The following is an 18,282-nucleotide window of genomic DNA, read 5'->3' on the forward strand; positions in this document are numbered from 1 at the left end:
TGTAAAGACAATGCTTCCTCATTAAATGGTAGGCCCAAATGTAATTATTGTGATCGTTGTGTCATCCTTACTGTCGCAGACTGTCATATCTTCTGTCAGAGATTAGTATGGAAAGGGTGAGTCTTTAGGTCAAAGGTCTGAATTTGTTCATTATACATGTATGTATATATGCATATTGGTTTCTGCACGATATTAAGTTCAATCATATTGAATGAATTTCTGATTGCGTTAAGCGGGAGCATACGTCAAATTTTTAGTTTTTTTTTTTTTTTTTTTAGCAGGCAACAAAGCTGAAGACAGACAATGGAGTTTACATGCGAGATGACCAAGCTTGCCTACAGACTGGCTTAGATGGCCTTCTGCTAGGATCTGTCACTCAAAGAACCAGCTCTCCTTTGATTGGTCAGTGCCAAGGTGAGATGTTGATGCAGGCTGAGGAGGCCCCTCCCCCAATAATATCCCGTCGGATTTCCACATCTCAGACTTTGGACAAACCACTTGGGTTGGATCAAGCTATTCTCTACAGCATTGATTGTTGTGGTAAGCATTAATTTATTAAGGCTGGTATACAAAGCAGCTTTTAAAGTTATGAATGACTGGAGATATATAATCATCGTTTTGAGACCCATTCTTCCAAGAGGCCAAATTTGGTGATATTCAAAAATCATTTGCGAGTGTTTGTGTTATTTGAATGAGATTGTTAAGTGTCAGATAGTCTCACACGTTTTGTTAGATATTTTATTATGTATTAGCAATTGTATCCCCTGAACAGAGTTCAGAGGATACTATGGATTTGACCTCATCGCGCCGCGTCCGCCGCTGCAGAGATTTCCTTGTGAGCGCTCTATCAGCTGCATTTCTTCTCTGATCATCTTCAAATTTGGCATGAAGGTCGAGTATGGTATAGCAAAGCCGCCTATCGATTTTGGTGTGGGAGGAGACATCGTTGCCATGGTAACAAGAGTTTTTGTGGAAATGGCAGAGATGTCCTTGTGAGCGCTCTACCAGCTGCATTTCTTCTCTGATCATCTTCAAATTTGTCATGAAGGTCCATTATGTTAAAGCAAAGCCGCCTATTTATTTTGGTGTGGGCGGAGACTTCGTTGCCATGGTAACAAGAGTTTTTGTGGAAATAGAAGAGATGTCCTTGTGAGCGCTCTACCAGCTGCATTACTTCTCCGATCATCTTCAAATGTGGCATGAAGGTCCATTAAGCAAAGCGGCCTATTGATTTTGGTGTGGGCGGAGACATCGTTGCCATGGTATCAAGAGTTTTTGTGGAAATAGCAGAGATTTCCTTGTGAGTGCTCTACTGGCTGCATTTCTTCTCCAATTATCTTCAAATTTGTCATGAAGGTCCATTATGGTAAAGCAAAGCCGCCTAATGATTTTGGAGTTGATGGAGACATGGTTGCCATGGTAACCATATTTTTGTGGAAAATTTTGTAAAATCTGTAACTTCTGTTTTTTTCCAGTTTGTTATAACAGTTGGCACACAGAAGCAATATTAGAAGGTGAAGCGAAGATGCCTATCATTTTGGTGGGGGTCTTAGGGTTAGGTTTACAAAATATATCCAGATTACTCTATAATTGTATTCCCCAACAGGTGATACTGGACAATACTTTAGGTTCTGCAGAGTCACGCTGCTACGTCATATTATTGTCATCAAATTTGGTACCCACAGGCAAAATGTGGGCAGGGTCATTGTCGCCATGATAATGTTATTTATTTGTCAAATTTCTGTGTGAGCTCTATATATCGCAATGACGGATGGTGTAGTGGGTTCGGGGGAAACATGTGCTCGGCCGCGCGACCCGCTGAGCATCTTTAGTTAATGATTAAATTTAATCACATACTTTTTACCCTCAAAATAGTCTTAAAATGCCTTAGCTCTAAATTTGTTTGTCTTTAAATATCATCTTTGGACATTTCATGAAATTGGTATTAAACAGTATGATACGGGATGATACTCAATCTCTTAGCAGGCTGTAACTGTTGCAGCATCTTGAAATTTGTTCCCTCAGGGGTTAATTTTGTTGCCTTATTCTTTGTTTATTGCAATATTAGCCTCAATAAAATTTGGTCTCAAAATATGTGCAAGACTTGAAAGTAAAATGTCACAAAGCGGCGTGGTCAAAAAATTTGCGTGGCAGCGTCGAGGGCGGGGGGGGGGGGTCAAATCGACCCACCTTCCAGTTAAGTAAGGGTTAAAGAAATATAAAATTTGTGTGTTTTGTTGGATGTGTACTTTCACAGGGCATTTTGGTCATTTTGAACAATCTTTGGTCAAAGCAGTCTGTAAAACAAATTTTTTGTTATTATTAGCAAATGTGATTCTATGGACTGATTTCATGAAAAAAGTACTCAAATTCACAATACTCATTTTGAGACAATTACAGGAAAATTAAGTTTTGTCCAACTCCAGACCAAATATCTTGGAATCAGAATATGGTTACAGATGTTTTATGGATTTTCTTAATTTGAAATAAACATGTGCTTATGTCAGGCCAATCTACTCCATTAAACAAAAAAAAAAAACCCTTTTTTAATTTTATTTCATTCATTTTCACATTAAACAAAGCAATGCCCAATGTTCATGTAATAAGAGACCGATAGAAAGCATTGCCAGCCTTGTGTGAATGGCCCCCAAGTGACATTAATAAATATAAATCGGTATAAAATATGATATGGAAGAAAATGGAAAGAGGCTGGCTAAAATAGATTTTCACAAGATAGGGGTTACTTAATGTACAGTAAATGATTGTAATTAAAGGGGGAGTGAACTGTGTGTGGTCTCACATTGACTGTGTGTTATAAATACATAGTCTTTAAAAAAAAAAAATCAGACATCTACTTATACTATAGAGAATACATTGACCTAATTGTATTTGTATAGAGAAACTAAAATGTTTTGAGAGGAAAAGTAATTGTTTTGCTACTTGGTAACATTATTAATGCAGTACAAATGTATTGAGTAGTTAATAAGCATGTTATCGTTCAAGTGGGTCTATATTACTAGACTACACTAGCATTATGGGTAAGGAAACTGGCTAGGTATGAGTAGTTGAGGACTCGAGATGGCGCTATTGGTTCGTATCTGTTTTAAAATGAGATTTTTTACATGATTTTAACTGTCTGAAAATTCACAGAGAGATTGTTCTATAATACAGGGCCTTGATAAAAAGTGGTTGATATGGCTAGTTTAGTGAAGCAGAGTGAAATTTACTATTTTGTGTATTATAGGAATGAAGTGTAATTCAATATAAAATGTATTTAAAAGTAAATGAGGCTACTCTTCATGATAACAACTATTTTCTTCATTTTATTTGTTTCAGAACATCCCTAAGAATTTTTATTTCAAAATCAGCTTTTTAGGTGTTTAAGAAATATCCTTTAAAAAAGATCAGTCAACATGTTATGCGTTGATATTATTTGTAAATAATGCCTCAGTGTTTCAAGGATTGCATTTGCCGTAGGTAGTATTTTACCGGAAGCTGATTACTATTTCATTATAGCTTCCGATGAAACAAAGAAGAAGATGTACAGCTGTATCCTTGTAGTAGGAGGAGGAGTGGCTTTGTTTCAAGGAGCAGCTGAGATGCTGCAACAGAGAATCCAAACCAAGATGCCTCCTTCATTCAGGAGAGCCGTGGATAGAGTGGAGGTCATATGCAAATCAAAGGTCGGTCTTTACCCGTTTCCTGTCCAAGGTCTCAGATATTTTTCATTTAATTTCCTCATCAATTCATTCAAGATCATTAAAATGTCATCCAACAACTTACTGTACCAAGACAGAGTTAAGGCATACAGCCAAATATATTTCATTTCACAGTTGCTTAAACTTTGGAACTCTTTATCAAGTGCTCTGTGTTCTTAGGATGATCCTGAACTTTTCAAGACCAACCTTGAAATGTATTTATTCAATGATTTTTTGAAGTATCTTTTCTAGATTAGTCACATACAGGTAATTAATTGCCTCATGTTAAAAAATATGAAGAAAAAGAAGAAATGTGTACATTACATGTGACTCTCAACACATGAAATATATTTCTGATGTTTTGATGATTCTAATAATTGTTAGGCATTCACTTTTTATAGGTGCATCATAATCAAGATTTCGCATTCCCTAAAAGAGACAGTTTCTTGCACAATTCAACTTTATGACTATGGTTTATGTTCATCCTGTAGGAACAAGATCCGCGGGTGACTTGTTGGAAAGGAGGGGCTGTACTGAGTTATCTTGACACCACTCAAGAATTATGGATTAGCAGGACTGAATGGGAGCGCGAAGGACTCAAGCTTTTAAGAGAACGGTCACCGTTTGTTTGGTGATAGACAATTGGACACAATCGCAGATGCTATTGACAAGTATATGGAAGAGAGGCAAAGTTTGCATTTAGCTTCATTGAATTGAAGTGGAGAACATTGGAAGAAAGAAAGGATGCTGATTAGATCATTCATATGATGCATTCAGAGCTGATAAAATAATCAGCCAGGCAGGAGATTGTAAGATTGCCAGGCATGTGTACACTACATGTAAGTATTGGTGGAGATAAGACCAAATGTTTTGGGGTAAGCAGGAGCCTGTAATGATGCAGTCTTATATCTGACGTGAGAGACTTAGCTTGCTGCAATGCTTACTTAAATATCTCTGAATGAAAGCCAATGTTTGAGAGCATTGAAATGAGACATCCAATGAAAAGTGTTTCAAGTGGAAGCCCAGCCTGATGACAAGATTATTCTGGTAAAAACACAAAAACGAAAGACCATAGTGCTAACAGTTTGATTAAATCTTTCCATAGATACCGGTAACAAAATAAGGATTTTGTTAAAGCTTGCCCTTATTTGTCCAATTGTGATCATTTTTTCTTTACAAATGTCTTATTAAAGTTATTAAGGTTTGAGCCATGTTGCAGGTCACATTATTGGATTGTAATATAAAGTGATTGACTTTAACCCTAAATAGACTGGGCTATTTCAATGCCTAAGAAGACTTGGGGGGGGGGGGGGGGCTGATTCAGCCCCCCGTATGATCTCGGCCGTTGATCACTCGATCGCGACGAAAATTGGCACACGCGTTACCTATGGCATAATCTACAAAACTCTAAGATCAAATTCTGTGAAAAATCTCATTGCTAATTAATTGTGCTAATTTATGCATAAAATCAAAAGTTTGCTCTAATTAACTAAATATTGCCCCTAACATGCTAATTTTGGTACACAGACTCTTAATAGGGATCTGATCAAATGTATTTTTTTTTTTTAATTCAGCATTACATTTATTTTCTTGTTTTCTAAATTATGTATTTCTTTGTTTTTCGACTTTTTGTTTTTTATTGTTTTTTCAATGGAAATTGTCGGGGACTTTATTTTTACCATAAATAAGATGGAATTAATTATCAGAAAGAGGAAAAATAATGATACATTTATGAATTTTGGCTAAAAAACTATTTGCATTAAATTTATACATGAATTCATGTTTTTGAGCAATTGTAGGTCTGCATGCACTTTGCGTAATTTCGGAACTGCATACCTGGTGGACGCAATTTTGGTCTCAAAAGTTGCATGAGACTTGAAAGTAAAAAGTCTGCAAGCGACGCAGTCAAAAAAATGTTGCGTGGCGGATTTATTGTGACAAATGTCGAGGGGGCTGAATCAGCCCCCCCCCCCACAGTCTTCTTAGGGTTAAACAATTGTATCTGATTGATAGGAATTGTAAAAACCCAGACATACACATGTGGATAAGATGCTTTTGAAAAACTGAAATACATAAGCTATTTTATTTTGCCTCCCCCCCCCAAAAAAAAAAGGTGATATTTGGAGGCATTATGTTCCTGGGTTGTCCATTTATCCATCCTGCTAAAGGTGCCAGGTTCCCTATGACCATGCAGAAAAGACTACAGGTGTATAATGTAGCACAGGATTCTTACTAAGTACCTTTACCCACAACAAACTATATATTTTTAGAAACATATGGTAATTCAAAGTCATGAATTTAAAACTCATGATTTTTCAATAAATGAAGTTGATATGGTTATAAGTCCACAACACAGGGAGTGATTTAAGTCCTGATGGATTATTTTAATTTTCTGACTTCTTTGTAATGAATTAATGATAGCTTTAAGAATTAATCACAGTAGAATTGTAGGAATCATGTATTCAACAAGAGATTAGAGAGTGGGAAATGCAGGAAAGAATTTTATACACTACTCCACCTGTGGGATACCCATGTACAGAAGGTATCATTATTTTGTTGTACTCTTCAAGATACACATTTCCTCAAAACTTTTAATGGGGAAAAAATCATTTTGTGCAATTTAATGGTCAAGAAATAGCTATACTGCTCATTATATCACACATTTGTAAAGTCCGATGTGTTATACATAGTAAAACTCCTTTGGGCCGAATTTGTTGATACGTTTTGACCCCCCCCCCCCCCCCTCTTATTAAAAAAAGAGGTAGAAGTACACATGAAACCAGCTAAGGGGACAACAAGTAAAATTCATTTTTTTTATGTTTAGGGCACCTGGTTCTCATAAGGGAAGAAACATTTGACAAATCAATTTTCATTCTTGTGACAACCAAAGAAATGTTTCAGGGATCAATATCACTCTTGTCTCTTGTATTGAAATTTGACCAAGAGCTAAAGGTCACAGAAGTCATTATTTCAACATATTGCATATGTTCTTGATCTTGTAATGGCAAAGCCATACAAATTTTGAATGTGTGCATTAGAGAATCCATTTTTTTTTTTTTTTTTTTTAATAAGGTTAATAATAATAAAAATAATGAATTGCTCTATAGTGGCTGCATCCACTCACTACCATTGCCATAATTGTGAACATGAAAGCTAATATTAATAGCATTTTATGTTGTATTGTTATACTATGAACACTATGGGGACATAATTGTGTTCAGGAGTTGTTTATTTTGCAAGAATGAGGTCACCCTAATTAGTAATTTTGTTGACATAAAGGTAATCTTTAATGTCTGCAAAAATTGAAGAAATCATGAATATTTTTCTTTAATTTGGCTGGATTTGTTGGGATTCTTATTTGCCCTGAGAATATTTATATTTGACAGTGATTTTACCTGATTGCTGTTTCACAAAACTTTCCATTTGTAGAATAAAAAAAAGAAACAACTAGTGGATAATCTCCAGAACAACTCTGTATTTGAATTGATGTTGTGCAATATAACATGTGCATGTACCCTGTAACTTGGTTATGAACCCAATGAAATACAACAATACATACATTTGAAATGTATATTCAATCTCATTCATCACGTAATACTTCCTAATTATCATGAAATGGAATATAAAAGTGTCAAATGATAGGATGAAGTTATTCTTGTTGAATATTTTTTTTGCTCATATATTTTCTATTAAAATTTGCCATTGATAATGGCAAAATGTTGTTGCCCTAATAATGTGTTGAAGTTGATGTGCATAAAAGAAAACTTTTGTATACATACTTTGCAGAAATCAGAATTTGTGCACAAAGGCACACATGATGTTGTGGGTTACTCTTCCTTAGTATCAATGGAATAATATTTGGAGGTTTATTGCTTGGTAATGTGACTACCTCTTGCTTTGGGTCTTACAAACTTTTTTTTTTGCTTTTAGAGATATGCTCTTTTAAATGAAAGAATGTGGATCTAGCACTTGAATATCCTCTATTGGCAAACCATTGTTTAGTAATACCTAAAAAACCCATATAACATGTAATGTCCCTTTATTTGGCAGTGGGGGAATGATATGAAAAAATAGGCAAAATACATGTAAAGATATCGTGAACTTTATATGAATGTGGCACCATGTCTGCGCACCTAACGATTTAAGTTCATATTGAACATGAATTCCTTTTTATTTCACAAAATCTTTCAGTTGATAATGTTTCTTATATTTTTATGAGTAAGTGTACCAAAAATCTCTCAAAAATTTGAAATAAATATATGATTTTCTTAGAAAAAAGATTGGCCAGTCATTTTCAGATTGAACAAAAAAATGGTGCCCCGTGTCTGGGCACCCATTCACTTTACACGTGATTCAGGGATTTTGATGAGAAAGGCTGCATTTGAGGCCGTCACATGAAATGTCTGAAATTATTTTTCCTCCATTTTGAGTCGGATTTGTTAATGAATATCTGTCTATGTATTGCATGTGTAAAGTTTGTGTTCGTTGTGTATTTTCTTTTACTATAATCTCGCAGATACGCGTATGCGCAGACAATGGGGACTGCGCAAACTTGGGGGACCTTACCATACCTGTTGATGGACCACATCAAATATCAAAGCAATATTGCAAGTCAGTTTCATGATCAATATTCGTTTGCTGCCAGTGATGATCTGTAGATCAAAGATGGTCCGTAGAGACTCTTGGGCCGGTTGCACGAAAGGGTCTTTCGTGTCACCCATTTATTATGATGCGCCATGTGAAACGCATTTTAAATAAATTACCTGCAAACATATTTTATTCGTCCATTAATGTAAACAAAATCTTTGTTTAATAAATGATGTGATATATCATGAAATTGTATACAAATTGATTTAAATGCTAGCTAACAAATTTTATTTGTTTATCGTACATTTCAGAAATATCCCGCATACAGCACATCATAAAAGATGGGCGACACGAAAGACGGTCCTTGGAAAGACCCTTTCGTGCAATCGGCCCCTGGGTTCTTGAAGTAATATTCCAATATATATTGGTATATTGAAAGTTGGCAAGGCATATTAAAGGTGCTGTAAAACTTAATAACGTGTTCAACGCTCATTTTATTCTGTGAATTCTTGTGATATATCTATTCTGTCATTTTTTACAATCAAGGAGGTAGGAAAAACTCTGCTTTCTAACACTGGGAGAACAAATGTGGATTTGTGAAAGAGCATGAGTAATAGTAAGAGAAGAATTGATGTCCGTGTGAATGTGATCTAACAAATTTATATTGAATGATATTCAAAATTTTATTTACATGTATATTTGTGTGTACCAGATATTGAACTTGGTTGAGTTGGTCGGTAATTTCTTGAATTTCTCAAACAATGAAGCCCTTCCAAAATAATTTGATATGGTATCTTGATTTTGTTTCACTCATCAGCTTTTTTTTTGCATGGAAGTGATAGACATTTGTTTGATTAATGATATTTGTTTGAATTTTCCATGACCATGAATACATATATTTGAGGGTTTATTACTTCAAGGGCAAGAGCAATCTATTCGAAATAACAAACAGAAAATTATATAGGTTGAAATCCAAAACTCGGTATGGCCGCTTCTTGGCTTGATCTGCATTGATCAATGTTTACAGCCTCCATGGTGGTGAGAATATCAAGCCAATATGATTGTCAACTCAAAGGATGACACAGGAAACCATATAAAGAATAAGATTTCCTTCATCATCCTTCGTGTCTTGGTTAAAACTTCTGTTGATATTTCAAATCACAATTTTAACTTCACTTTAACTCGATCTCACTTTTAAAACTGGAGAATAAATATAGAGGCATAATCCAGAAGGCTCATACAGGTTGACTGAGAATATAGTTGCTGTGCCTCATATGACTACATTTCTCTGAATGATCATACACTATTTCTACATTTTTTAATGCTGAAAAGAGCAATTGCTATCTGTATACATGTAGCTGGTCAAATGCAGGACAATTGCAACTGGACCCAGGATAAAGGTATAGCTTAGAATATGTTTCCTTGGCCTCCCCCCTCCCCCATTTTTCTTGCTAGCTTTCTGTCTCTCTCACTTGCTCGCGAGCTCTCTCTCTCTTTCCTTTTCTGTACTATTTTTCTATCCCACTTGTTTATCTCAACCTCTCTCCTTACTCTGATTATCTTTTTGTCTCACCTGCATAGCAGAGTGAGACAATAGGCACTGCTTTTCCGACGGCGGCGTCAACATCAAATCTTAACCGAAGGCGGAGATGGAGTGAAGAATGTAAAGGGTTTGGTAGAGTGGAGTGAAGAACAGAAAGGGTTTGGTAGAGATGGAGTGAAGAACAGAAAGTGTTTGGTAGAGATGGATTGAAGAATGTAAAGGGTTTGGTAGAGATGGAGTAAAGAACAGAAAGGATTTGGCAGAGATGGAGTGAAAAACAGAAAGGGTTTGGTAGAGATGGAGTGAAAGGAAAATGAAACCTTTAGAACAAGATAGCTTGTGTGAAAACAGAAAAATCAAAGAAACAGATCAACAAAAGTTTGAGAAGAATTGAATGAATAATAAGAAAGTTATGAGCATTTGAAATTTAGATCATTATTGTAATGTAGATCTTCCCACTGGCAATGCGACAAAGATGTGTGATATCACATGTGAACAACTTTCCCACTCTACGGAGCGGAGATGGAGTCAAGAACAGAAAGGGATTGGTAGAAACAATTTTTAGGGGCCCACTTCATAAAGGACTCGCAAAGACAATGATTGGAAATTTGGAACATACCCCTGAAAGGGTTTGACAAGATGAGAAATGATAATCCTCACAATTACAATGTATTTGCATTTGCTCTCTACCACTTACTGTATATTATAAGGAACTCCTCACCAGTATGTAGCACCACACCCCCTTCACCCCCTTTTTTCTATCTCTCTCTATCTTTCTCTCCAAACATGCATTTATCAATGTTTCTGTGTCTCTAAATATCCTTCAATTTTGTTTGTCTTTAATATCGAATTAGTTTATACAAACAGACCATTCCAAAAGACATCTCTTCAAGATTACAGCACATTTACATATATTTTTATCAGAAAAAGACATATCTATGAGTATATTCAATTCATAATGTAATAATATACTGCCGATTTACATAATAATTTCTACATATTTACATGCATATCATTTATATTTAAAAATACATATACAAAGTTCATTTCTACAGAAGGGCAACATGCTATGTAATTTTATTTGTAGTTAGAATAGTATTTTATAGAAAGCATAGAAAACATTGAACAAATTCAAATTGAGATTGACACAAGCAGCATAATACCGTATCTACATGTAGCATATGTAGAATTCATATTGGGATTATGGACTTCACGTCTTGAAGGGGCATTTGGCTGAGTAAAAACAATATTTATCCTGACTTTAAACAACTTCTCTATTTTTGGTGTCCAAATTAATATTTAAAGCTGTTAAGTCTTAATTTGAACCATACTAAAACACAAAACCATTCCTATATTATTTCAAGGTGTATTTTTATGATTTAAATCAACAAAGTCAAGCCAGCCCCCTTACCATATAAAGAAATTACTATAAATCTCATGGTAATTACATTGGGAACAATACTACATGGTCCACTATCAATCATAAACTAGGTTTCCATTAATTCTAAAGTTGCTGTTATAGTAATGTAAGGATGAGCTGACATGGTAAATAATGTAAGATGGGGACTGGGAGAGGATTCATTATCTGGTATTAATATTCAACATCCTTCCCAAGAGCAATTTCATGCCAGACTTAAAATTGATCTTGTCTTAGTACTATTCCTGGTTTGCTGTGATAATTGTATGAATTTAGTGCTCACACGTGTTAGGCTTTGAACACTCTAACATAGACGCAGCCGAGCGTACACATTTAATAGGATTAACACGATCGGTACATAGCAAGTATTTTTGAACTGATTTTAGAAGAGATCCAAACCACTCTTGGTATTAATGGCGAGCTGAATGCCAGCATTAATATTCTATACCTTAGCCACCTGTCCAGGAATGATATTAGGCGTGAATTTTATTTTTGAAACTTTGTAGTAAAATCAGCTGTTAATGAATCATCTCCCAGTACAGAAAGGGAATACACAACATAATACACTCTTTGCTTCATAGAACAATTATGACTGTTATCTCACACATGTAAAGAACACTTTATTTTGCCCTAGAACGAGCATCAATACATCAAATCTTTCCTTGTTTAAAAGTTCACACTTATCATAGAAGATAAACAAGGAACAATTAAGGCATCATTTCACTTACAAAATCCGTTCCATGATGCTTGTGAAGTTTTTGTGTTGGGTAAGAAGGAACAGTTGCTGAATAATGTTCAAACATGAAAAAAACGAGAGTTATAAAATGCCAAATGTCCACTTCCAAAGTGAAAATCATGTTTTAAAGTAGGTTTATCTCTTGTCCAGGACACCCCCTTTGAGCTGAAGAAGGAATTTCAAGAAAATAAATTCTATCAAATAACTGAGGCAGCAGCCACATGTATGTGGTATTTTACTCATCATAACATTGGAGCTTTATCGACTTGTCTTGTTGAACTGTTGGAAGTAGGCTGCTGTGGGTGGGTTTGTGTAGACTTCTTTGTCAAGGTAGTTTTGTCTAAAGGAAAGAAGAAAACAGAATGACATGTCCACAGTTAGTTTGGTATAAGAATATGATTGCATACAGACACTACACAACGTGCTGGGAGGGAAAGGTACCAACAAAAAATGTAATTGCTGTCGTACATTCTTTTGAGTGTATTGTATATTGAAAAATTAGTTCTCACAGTTTGAAAATCACTGGCCCCAATTCACAAATTTGGTTTTGATACTGTGTACTGAAACAAAATAGTTAATGCAGATTTCATGCATCAATTAATCTCAGTTTACATGTAGTGTTAACATTCAGAGTGTACAATAATGAATTCTTTTGTCACAAGGTACAAATTAATAGTTCGAGTTCACAAATTGTCTTAATCAATTAAAATAATATATTCAAATCTGTGGACTTCTCAACTTCAAACCTATGTAAGTATAAACTTGGCATCTTTTGAAAAATTATTGGACATTTATCAATACACATTCATAATTAAGTGTAATCAAAACATGAAATCTGCATATCTGCAATATTAGGTGTCAAGGAAAAGTTTTAATACCAAGAAATCAAGAAAAGTTACTTCTGTACAATAAAACAACTATAAAGGGGGAAATGTACACATGTTATTTATAAGAGGTAATGTTAGTAAAAATAGAGTAGGGGTAACAGGTCATAGCTGAGACTTACTGTGACTTCTGCTCTTCAGATAGCCTTGAGTTTGCTGCAATTTGTTGCCGCTCTAGTTCTTTTCTTAATCTCTCTTGCTCTCTATCCATGAGGATACCTGCCCTAGCATCAGCAAGCCTCTGTGTATCCCATTCTCTATCCCTCTCTGCGTCGTCAGATTTGATGCGTTGTTTCTCCTGTCTCTGAAGTTCCTGTATATGGCGAATGTCTCTAAGCTGCTCGGGTGACATACCCTTCCAGCGATCTGAGATAACACGGTGTGGACCAAATGCACTGCTTGCTACATCAGGATTTTCTGTTAGCATATCACTGTTGATTTGATTGGCCAGCTCTGTAAAGTTGTCATCAAGTTCTTGCTCACGTCTGAGACGGTCCTTCTCTGCTTGTTCATCAGCCTATTTGTAAAAATAGTCAATCAAATGTTATATTAGTTCATAATTGCAATATAACAGAATTCAACTATATTCAGGACCATGTGGTACATGTGTAAGCACATGCACATCAATTTCAGTAGTAATTCAGGTTTAAAATATTGTGGAATACTTTACAAATAATTTAGACTTTCTGTGACTTACAAATAATTTGGAAAAAAAAAACACATTACATCCTATTTACAGCACAAGATAAAATTGTATATTTTCTTTTCTTCTCAATCTTTTCTAATCTAAAGTCTTACCAGTGATTTGTTATAGTCTTTAGTTGATTCATTGATAGCCCTTCTACATGCTTCTTCTGCTGCTGTCAGTTCACATGCTCTCTGGTCCATTTCTCTCCTGTGCAGATCATACAGTCTATCTGCTTCCTCTTGGCGTTTCTTTTGTATGGCTTTCTCCTTGGCTTGTTTCGTAGTCCATTCTCTCATCTGTTCCTCCATCAGTTTCTTGCGTTCCTTCCCTCCCAAGTCTTCCCCGTCAAACTTCTGGAGGCTGGCTGGGCCACATCGAGGATCATCATCAGACACCCTGGCTGGTTTGTCTTTCTTCTTTGCCTCAGGGTCGTACAGATCCCATTCTCGTCTGCCTTCTGGTTGCTGGTGGAGATCTCTGAATTCATTCAAAGCCTTGTTGAGGTTACGGATGTCTTGTTCCTGACGTCTTTGGAGCAGCTCAGAAATCTTATCATTGCGGATCAAGTCAGTAGCTGAAAAGAAATGGGCAAAACAGTCCATTCATGATAAACAAATGGAACACCTCTAACTCTCTTGCATGCATTATGCAATTCAAAATACATGTAGCCATGTAGCAGCAGTGTCGACTTTAAAAACAAATATTTTTTTAAATACAAAAATACTTGGAATAAATAGATTTAATTGATGGTACAGTCCTAAATTTGTTAACCACAAATCCCCTTTGACCCTGTGGCTTAGAAGCTTGTTACATCATCTGTGATATGGATCCAATCAAACCATTTTTCTACATTACCTTGAAAATTCAAAATCTTTTTCCTTTAAGTATTTTAAGTTACTTGAAACTTGACAACTGTTAAATCTAAATTTCATGAAAAAGGTCCTTGTACTGTTTTAAGTTGTGACATTAAAAAAAACCTAACCTTTGTTAGAATTTGATGTTGACACCGCTGTCTGATAAGCAGCACCTAAGTACATCTCACTTCTGCTATGAAAATGAGCCAGAAAAACCACTATATACCCAATAATTGCATTCGCTGTTATTATCTTTTAAAGACTTTACTGCCTTAAGAATAAGATCATACATGTAGTTACATCAATTATCATTAATTGCACATGTACACATGTAACATTTATGATTCAAAATAGCTAAAGGGCAATAAAATTCTTACCAAATGCTTCTTCTCTTTCATGTTCCCTTTGCTCCTGAAGCTGTCGATCATGTGCTTGTTCCTTTAATGACTGGACATCGACCTATACATAAATTTACAAAAAATAACACAATGTTCATGTAAAGTACACATGACCTTAGCTACATATACAGTAGGGTAAAACTGATGAAGTGGTTCATTTTGACACTCTGAATATTACATGTGATTTAACTTTTTTAGTTACATGTTCCCTCAATCATGCCCATCAAGTAGTCAGCATCAATAGTTTTGTACCGGCTGACTTTGATCAAATTCACCCAACATTGTCTTTTGCTTGGTGACAGCACGCAAATCGCGCGGTTTGCGTGCTGTCGCCAAGCGAAAGACAATGCAATCAAGATGGCGACGTAAGCACGGTGGCAGGTTTTCCCCATCTTTTCATAACATTTTTCTTGTTTTTTTAATGGATTCTTGTTAAAAATGAAATCAATATCGTAGAAATGTCGGAAATGAAGTTGTATCCCACATAGACTACATGACTTAGGGCTAGGTAGATCTTAGTTTTAGAAGTAGAAATCTTGGGGCGAAAGTTTCAGGTTTTTTGGCGGTACAGGCAGATGAATGGGAAGCAATTCCTGGCTCCGTTGAGAGTAAGCATACCGTATGGGCACTAGTATTCAACCCGGCATAATTCAAAGATTTTGACAAATTCCCCCAAATATGTAGAAATAAGGAATTTATCTTAATTTCATACCTTTGTTATTTCCAGTGTAATCTGTTGTCGGTATTTTCTTTATCAATCTGTCGACTGTATGCGCGGAGGATCGAATTATGCGGCGATGACCTTTTGCACTGAAATGCACTAGTATTCAACCTAGTGATGATAGATGGCTAATTTCAAAATGGTTTAGATTGCTTAATTAGATCTAGATTTATGTAAGTCTCTAGCTTTGATTAATTCCCTGTTTGGTCTCATCTCAATTGGTCTAGCCTAGGGCCTAGTCCATAGTCGGATGGGACAAGGGCAGATTGAAAGACAGGGCCATCTTTCATCGCTAGGTTGAAAACTAGTGCCGACGGATTGAATACTAGTGCCAAAAACCATCGCCGTATAATTCGATCGCCCGCGCACACAGTCAACGGGTTGAAGACAAAAATAACGGAAAAATAATAACCAGCATTTGCTCTAACTGTTAGACTTAGTCTTGGAAATAAGACGGGTCTGAAATTCAGGTAAATTCTATATTTCTATATATTCGAGGAAACTCTCCAAACGGGTTGAATACTACCGTATGGGTACTAGTATTCAACCCGGCATAATTCAAAGATTTTGACATATTCCCCAAAATATTTAGAAATAGGGAATTTATCTTAATTTCATACCTTTGTTATTTCCAGGGTAATCTGTTGTCGATATTTTCTTTGTCAATCTGTCGACTGTATGCGCGGAGGATCAAATTATGCGGCGACGGCCTTTTGCACTGAATGGTACTAGTATTCAACCTAGTGAGGATTGATAGCAAATCTCAAAAGGGTTTAGATTGCTAAATTAGATCTAGATCTATGTAAGTCTCTGGCTTTGATTAATTCCCTGTTTGGTCTCATCTCAAATGGTCTAGTCCATAGTCGGATGGGACAAGGGCAGATTGAGAGACAGGGCCATCTTTCATCGCTAGGTTGAATACTAGTGCCGACGGGTTGAATACTAGTACCAAAATCCGTCGCCGTATAATTCGATCGCCCGCGCACACAGTCAACTGGTTGAAGAAAAAAATAACGGAAAAAGAAAAACCAGCATTTGCTCTTGAAAATAAGACGGGTCTGAAATTCAGGTAAATTCTATATTTCTATATATTTGAGGAAACTCTCCAAACGGGTTGAATACTAGTGCCCTTACGGTAGTGCCCTTACGGTACTTTAGTAGGCCTAAATGATTTTTACTCTCTAGGAGCCTCCTGGCTAACTTAGGCCTAGTCTGTAGTCATAGTACTGTAAGTAACGTTACAAGTTATAGGATTGGGGATCGGGTGTCCGGACAGTTTATAAATTATATTTTTTCGGCCTTCTTTTTTGTCTTTGGATTGCACTAAAAATATGAATTCGATAGTTGTAATCATCTTCTATTTTGTTCTCTATAATATTTCCTAACATTTTGTAATAAAATTTGATGAAACTTCACTTGTAAATTTTTCCAAATGATTTTCTAAATTGATCGTCCGGACACACAACCTGTCCGGACACACAACAACTGAATATACAACCCCTGGCATGCCTGGTCTGGCATGAAACTTACGCCAATCGTCCTGACTTTCGCGTTGAAAATGCGACTCTGTCTCTCCAATTCCAGATTCCGACGCCTTTCGATGGCAGCAGCTTCTTTGTGGTCTATGGGTAAATCAAGTTTGTACATTTTCCCTTTATTCTTCTACTGATCCAAATAATAAAATTAGTTCTTGACTGTCTGGAAAAGGTCTGCTTCCTATCTTCAATTACTGGAGGTCTCTTTCAACATAAATATTGACGGCAAAGGTTAGGCAGCAGCTACACGCATCGTCATATCAATACAATAATACACGTAGTGCCTGTTGTCAAGGCACGATCGTGTAAACAGCTCGCCAAGAGTTTGTGCCGTTATACCTTCGCTGGTGATTGGACTATGGTTACTGATAGCACCATATACAGCCAATCAACACTTGCGTATCATTATTATGGTACTCTACTGAACGAATCCGCATAGCATACTGCTAATACTCCATATAGTGGAGCAATGAGTACCGGTACTCATAACTGCTAGTCTCGGTATTTTCATATTGGTGTAATGTGGAGGGGGGGGGGGGGGGGGGGCACGCGCCTCGCATTCCCCATCGACTGGCAGAACTGAAAAATGGAGAAACTGCAGAACGGGGCCATGCAATTCGGTGACGTAGCTACGTGGGGGCCTGGGGGGGGGGGGGGGGGGCGTGCCCCCCCCTGAGATTTGGTGTGCCCTCCCTCAGGTGCCCCCCCCCCCCTTGAAAAAAAATTGTTGGAGCAAAAAAAAAGGAGAAAGGAGAAAAGAAAAAAAAAGAGAAAGACAGAAGGAAAAAAAAAGAGGAAAATAAGAGGAGGAGGACGAGTGAATAAAATTATGTAAGGGGAAGACTTGCAAAAAATTACCCCCCAAATCTTTCATGTTACTATAAATATTTTCGCTTGCGCTTCGCGCCCGAATTGCCTGTTTGATGAGATTCATATCTTGTTTTGAAGTCAATATACAAAACATATTTCAGCTCGGACATGGAGCTTTTTTAATTTTTTTTTTTCATTTACAAATTTAAATGCTCTATATACTAAAATGTCCGTTTTATGGTCTACGCTGCGTGGTCGCATTATTTTATTTGCCAAGTCCATATTGTCTTCGTGTATTCCATAAAGTTCTCAAAATATCAATTTTCAGATGTGATAGTCAAACATAGGCCTAAGTTACCGCTCGCGCTCGCATTTTGATTGGTGATCGTATCAATTTCTATAACCATACAA

At 36.3% G+C, this 18,282-nt stretch overlaps 2 protein-coding genes across 2 annotated transcripts; one reads left to right on the top strand and one right to left on the bottom strand.

Annotated features, from left to right (window-relative positions):
• The first annotated feature begins 281 nt into the window (after positions 1-281).
• On the top strand, positions 282-8,756 carry LOC129257359 (actin-related protein 8-like). Its single transcript, XM_054895661.2, has 3 exons — positions 282-540; positions 3,517-3,683; positions 4,190-8,756. The coding sequence occupies exons 1-3, from the start codon at positions 315-317 to the stop codon at positions 4,331-4,333; spliced, it is 537 nt and encodes a 178-aa protein (XP_054751636.1). The 5' UTR covers positions 282-314; the 3' UTR covers positions 4,334-8,756.
• Positions 8,757-10,715: 1,959 nt separating this feature from the next.
• On the bottom strand, positions 10,716-17,532 carry LOC129255661 (RIB43A-like with coiled-coils protein 2). The gene is made up of 5 exons (XM_064096921.1): positions 17,057-17,532; positions 14,785-14,866; positions 13,664-14,127; positions 12,988-13,382; positions 10,716-12,321 (listed from the first exon to the last, which is right to left on the bottom strand). The coding sequence occupies exons 1-5, from the start codon at positions 17,171-17,173 to the stop codon at positions 12,240-12,242; spliced, it is 1,140 nt and encodes a 379-aa protein (XP_063952991.1). The 5' UTR covers positions 17,174-17,532; the 3' UTR covers positions 10,716-12,239.
• Between the last annotated feature and the right edge of the window lie 750 nt (positions 17,533-18,282).

This window comes from Lytechinus pictus, chromosome 3 (assembly GCF_037042905.1).
Source record: "Lytechinus pictus isolate F3 Inbred chromosome 3, Lp3.0, whole genome shotgun sequence".
NCBI lineage: Eukaryota > Metazoa > Echinodermata > Echinoidea > Temnopleuroida > Toxopneustidae > Lytechinus > Lytechinus pictus.

Coding starts and splice junctions, on each gene's coding strand:
- LOC129257359 (XM_054895661.2), top strand. CDS start 315: ATGCGAGATGACCAAGCTTGCCTACAGACTGGCTTAGATGGCCTTCTG. Junction 541..3,516: donor CTACAGCATTGATTGTTGTG/GTAAGCATTAAT, acceptor ATTTCATTATAG/CTTCCGATGAAACAAAGAAG. Junction 3,684..4,189: donor AGGTCATATGCAAATCAAAG/GTCGGTCTTTAC, acceptor TTCATCCTGTAG/GAACAAGATCCGCGGGTGAC.
- LOC129255661 (XM_064096921.1), bottom strand. CDS start 17,173: ATGTACAAACTTGATTTACCCATAGACCACAAAGAAGCTGCTGCCATC. Junction 14,128..14,784: donor TGAAAGAGAAGAAGCATTTG/GTAAGAATTTTA, acceptor ATTTCTTTTCAG/CTACTGACTTGATCCGCAAT. Junction 13,383..13,663: donor AAGACTATAACAAATCACTG/GTAAGACTTTAG, acceptor TTTTACAAATAG/GCTGATGAACAAGCAGAGAA.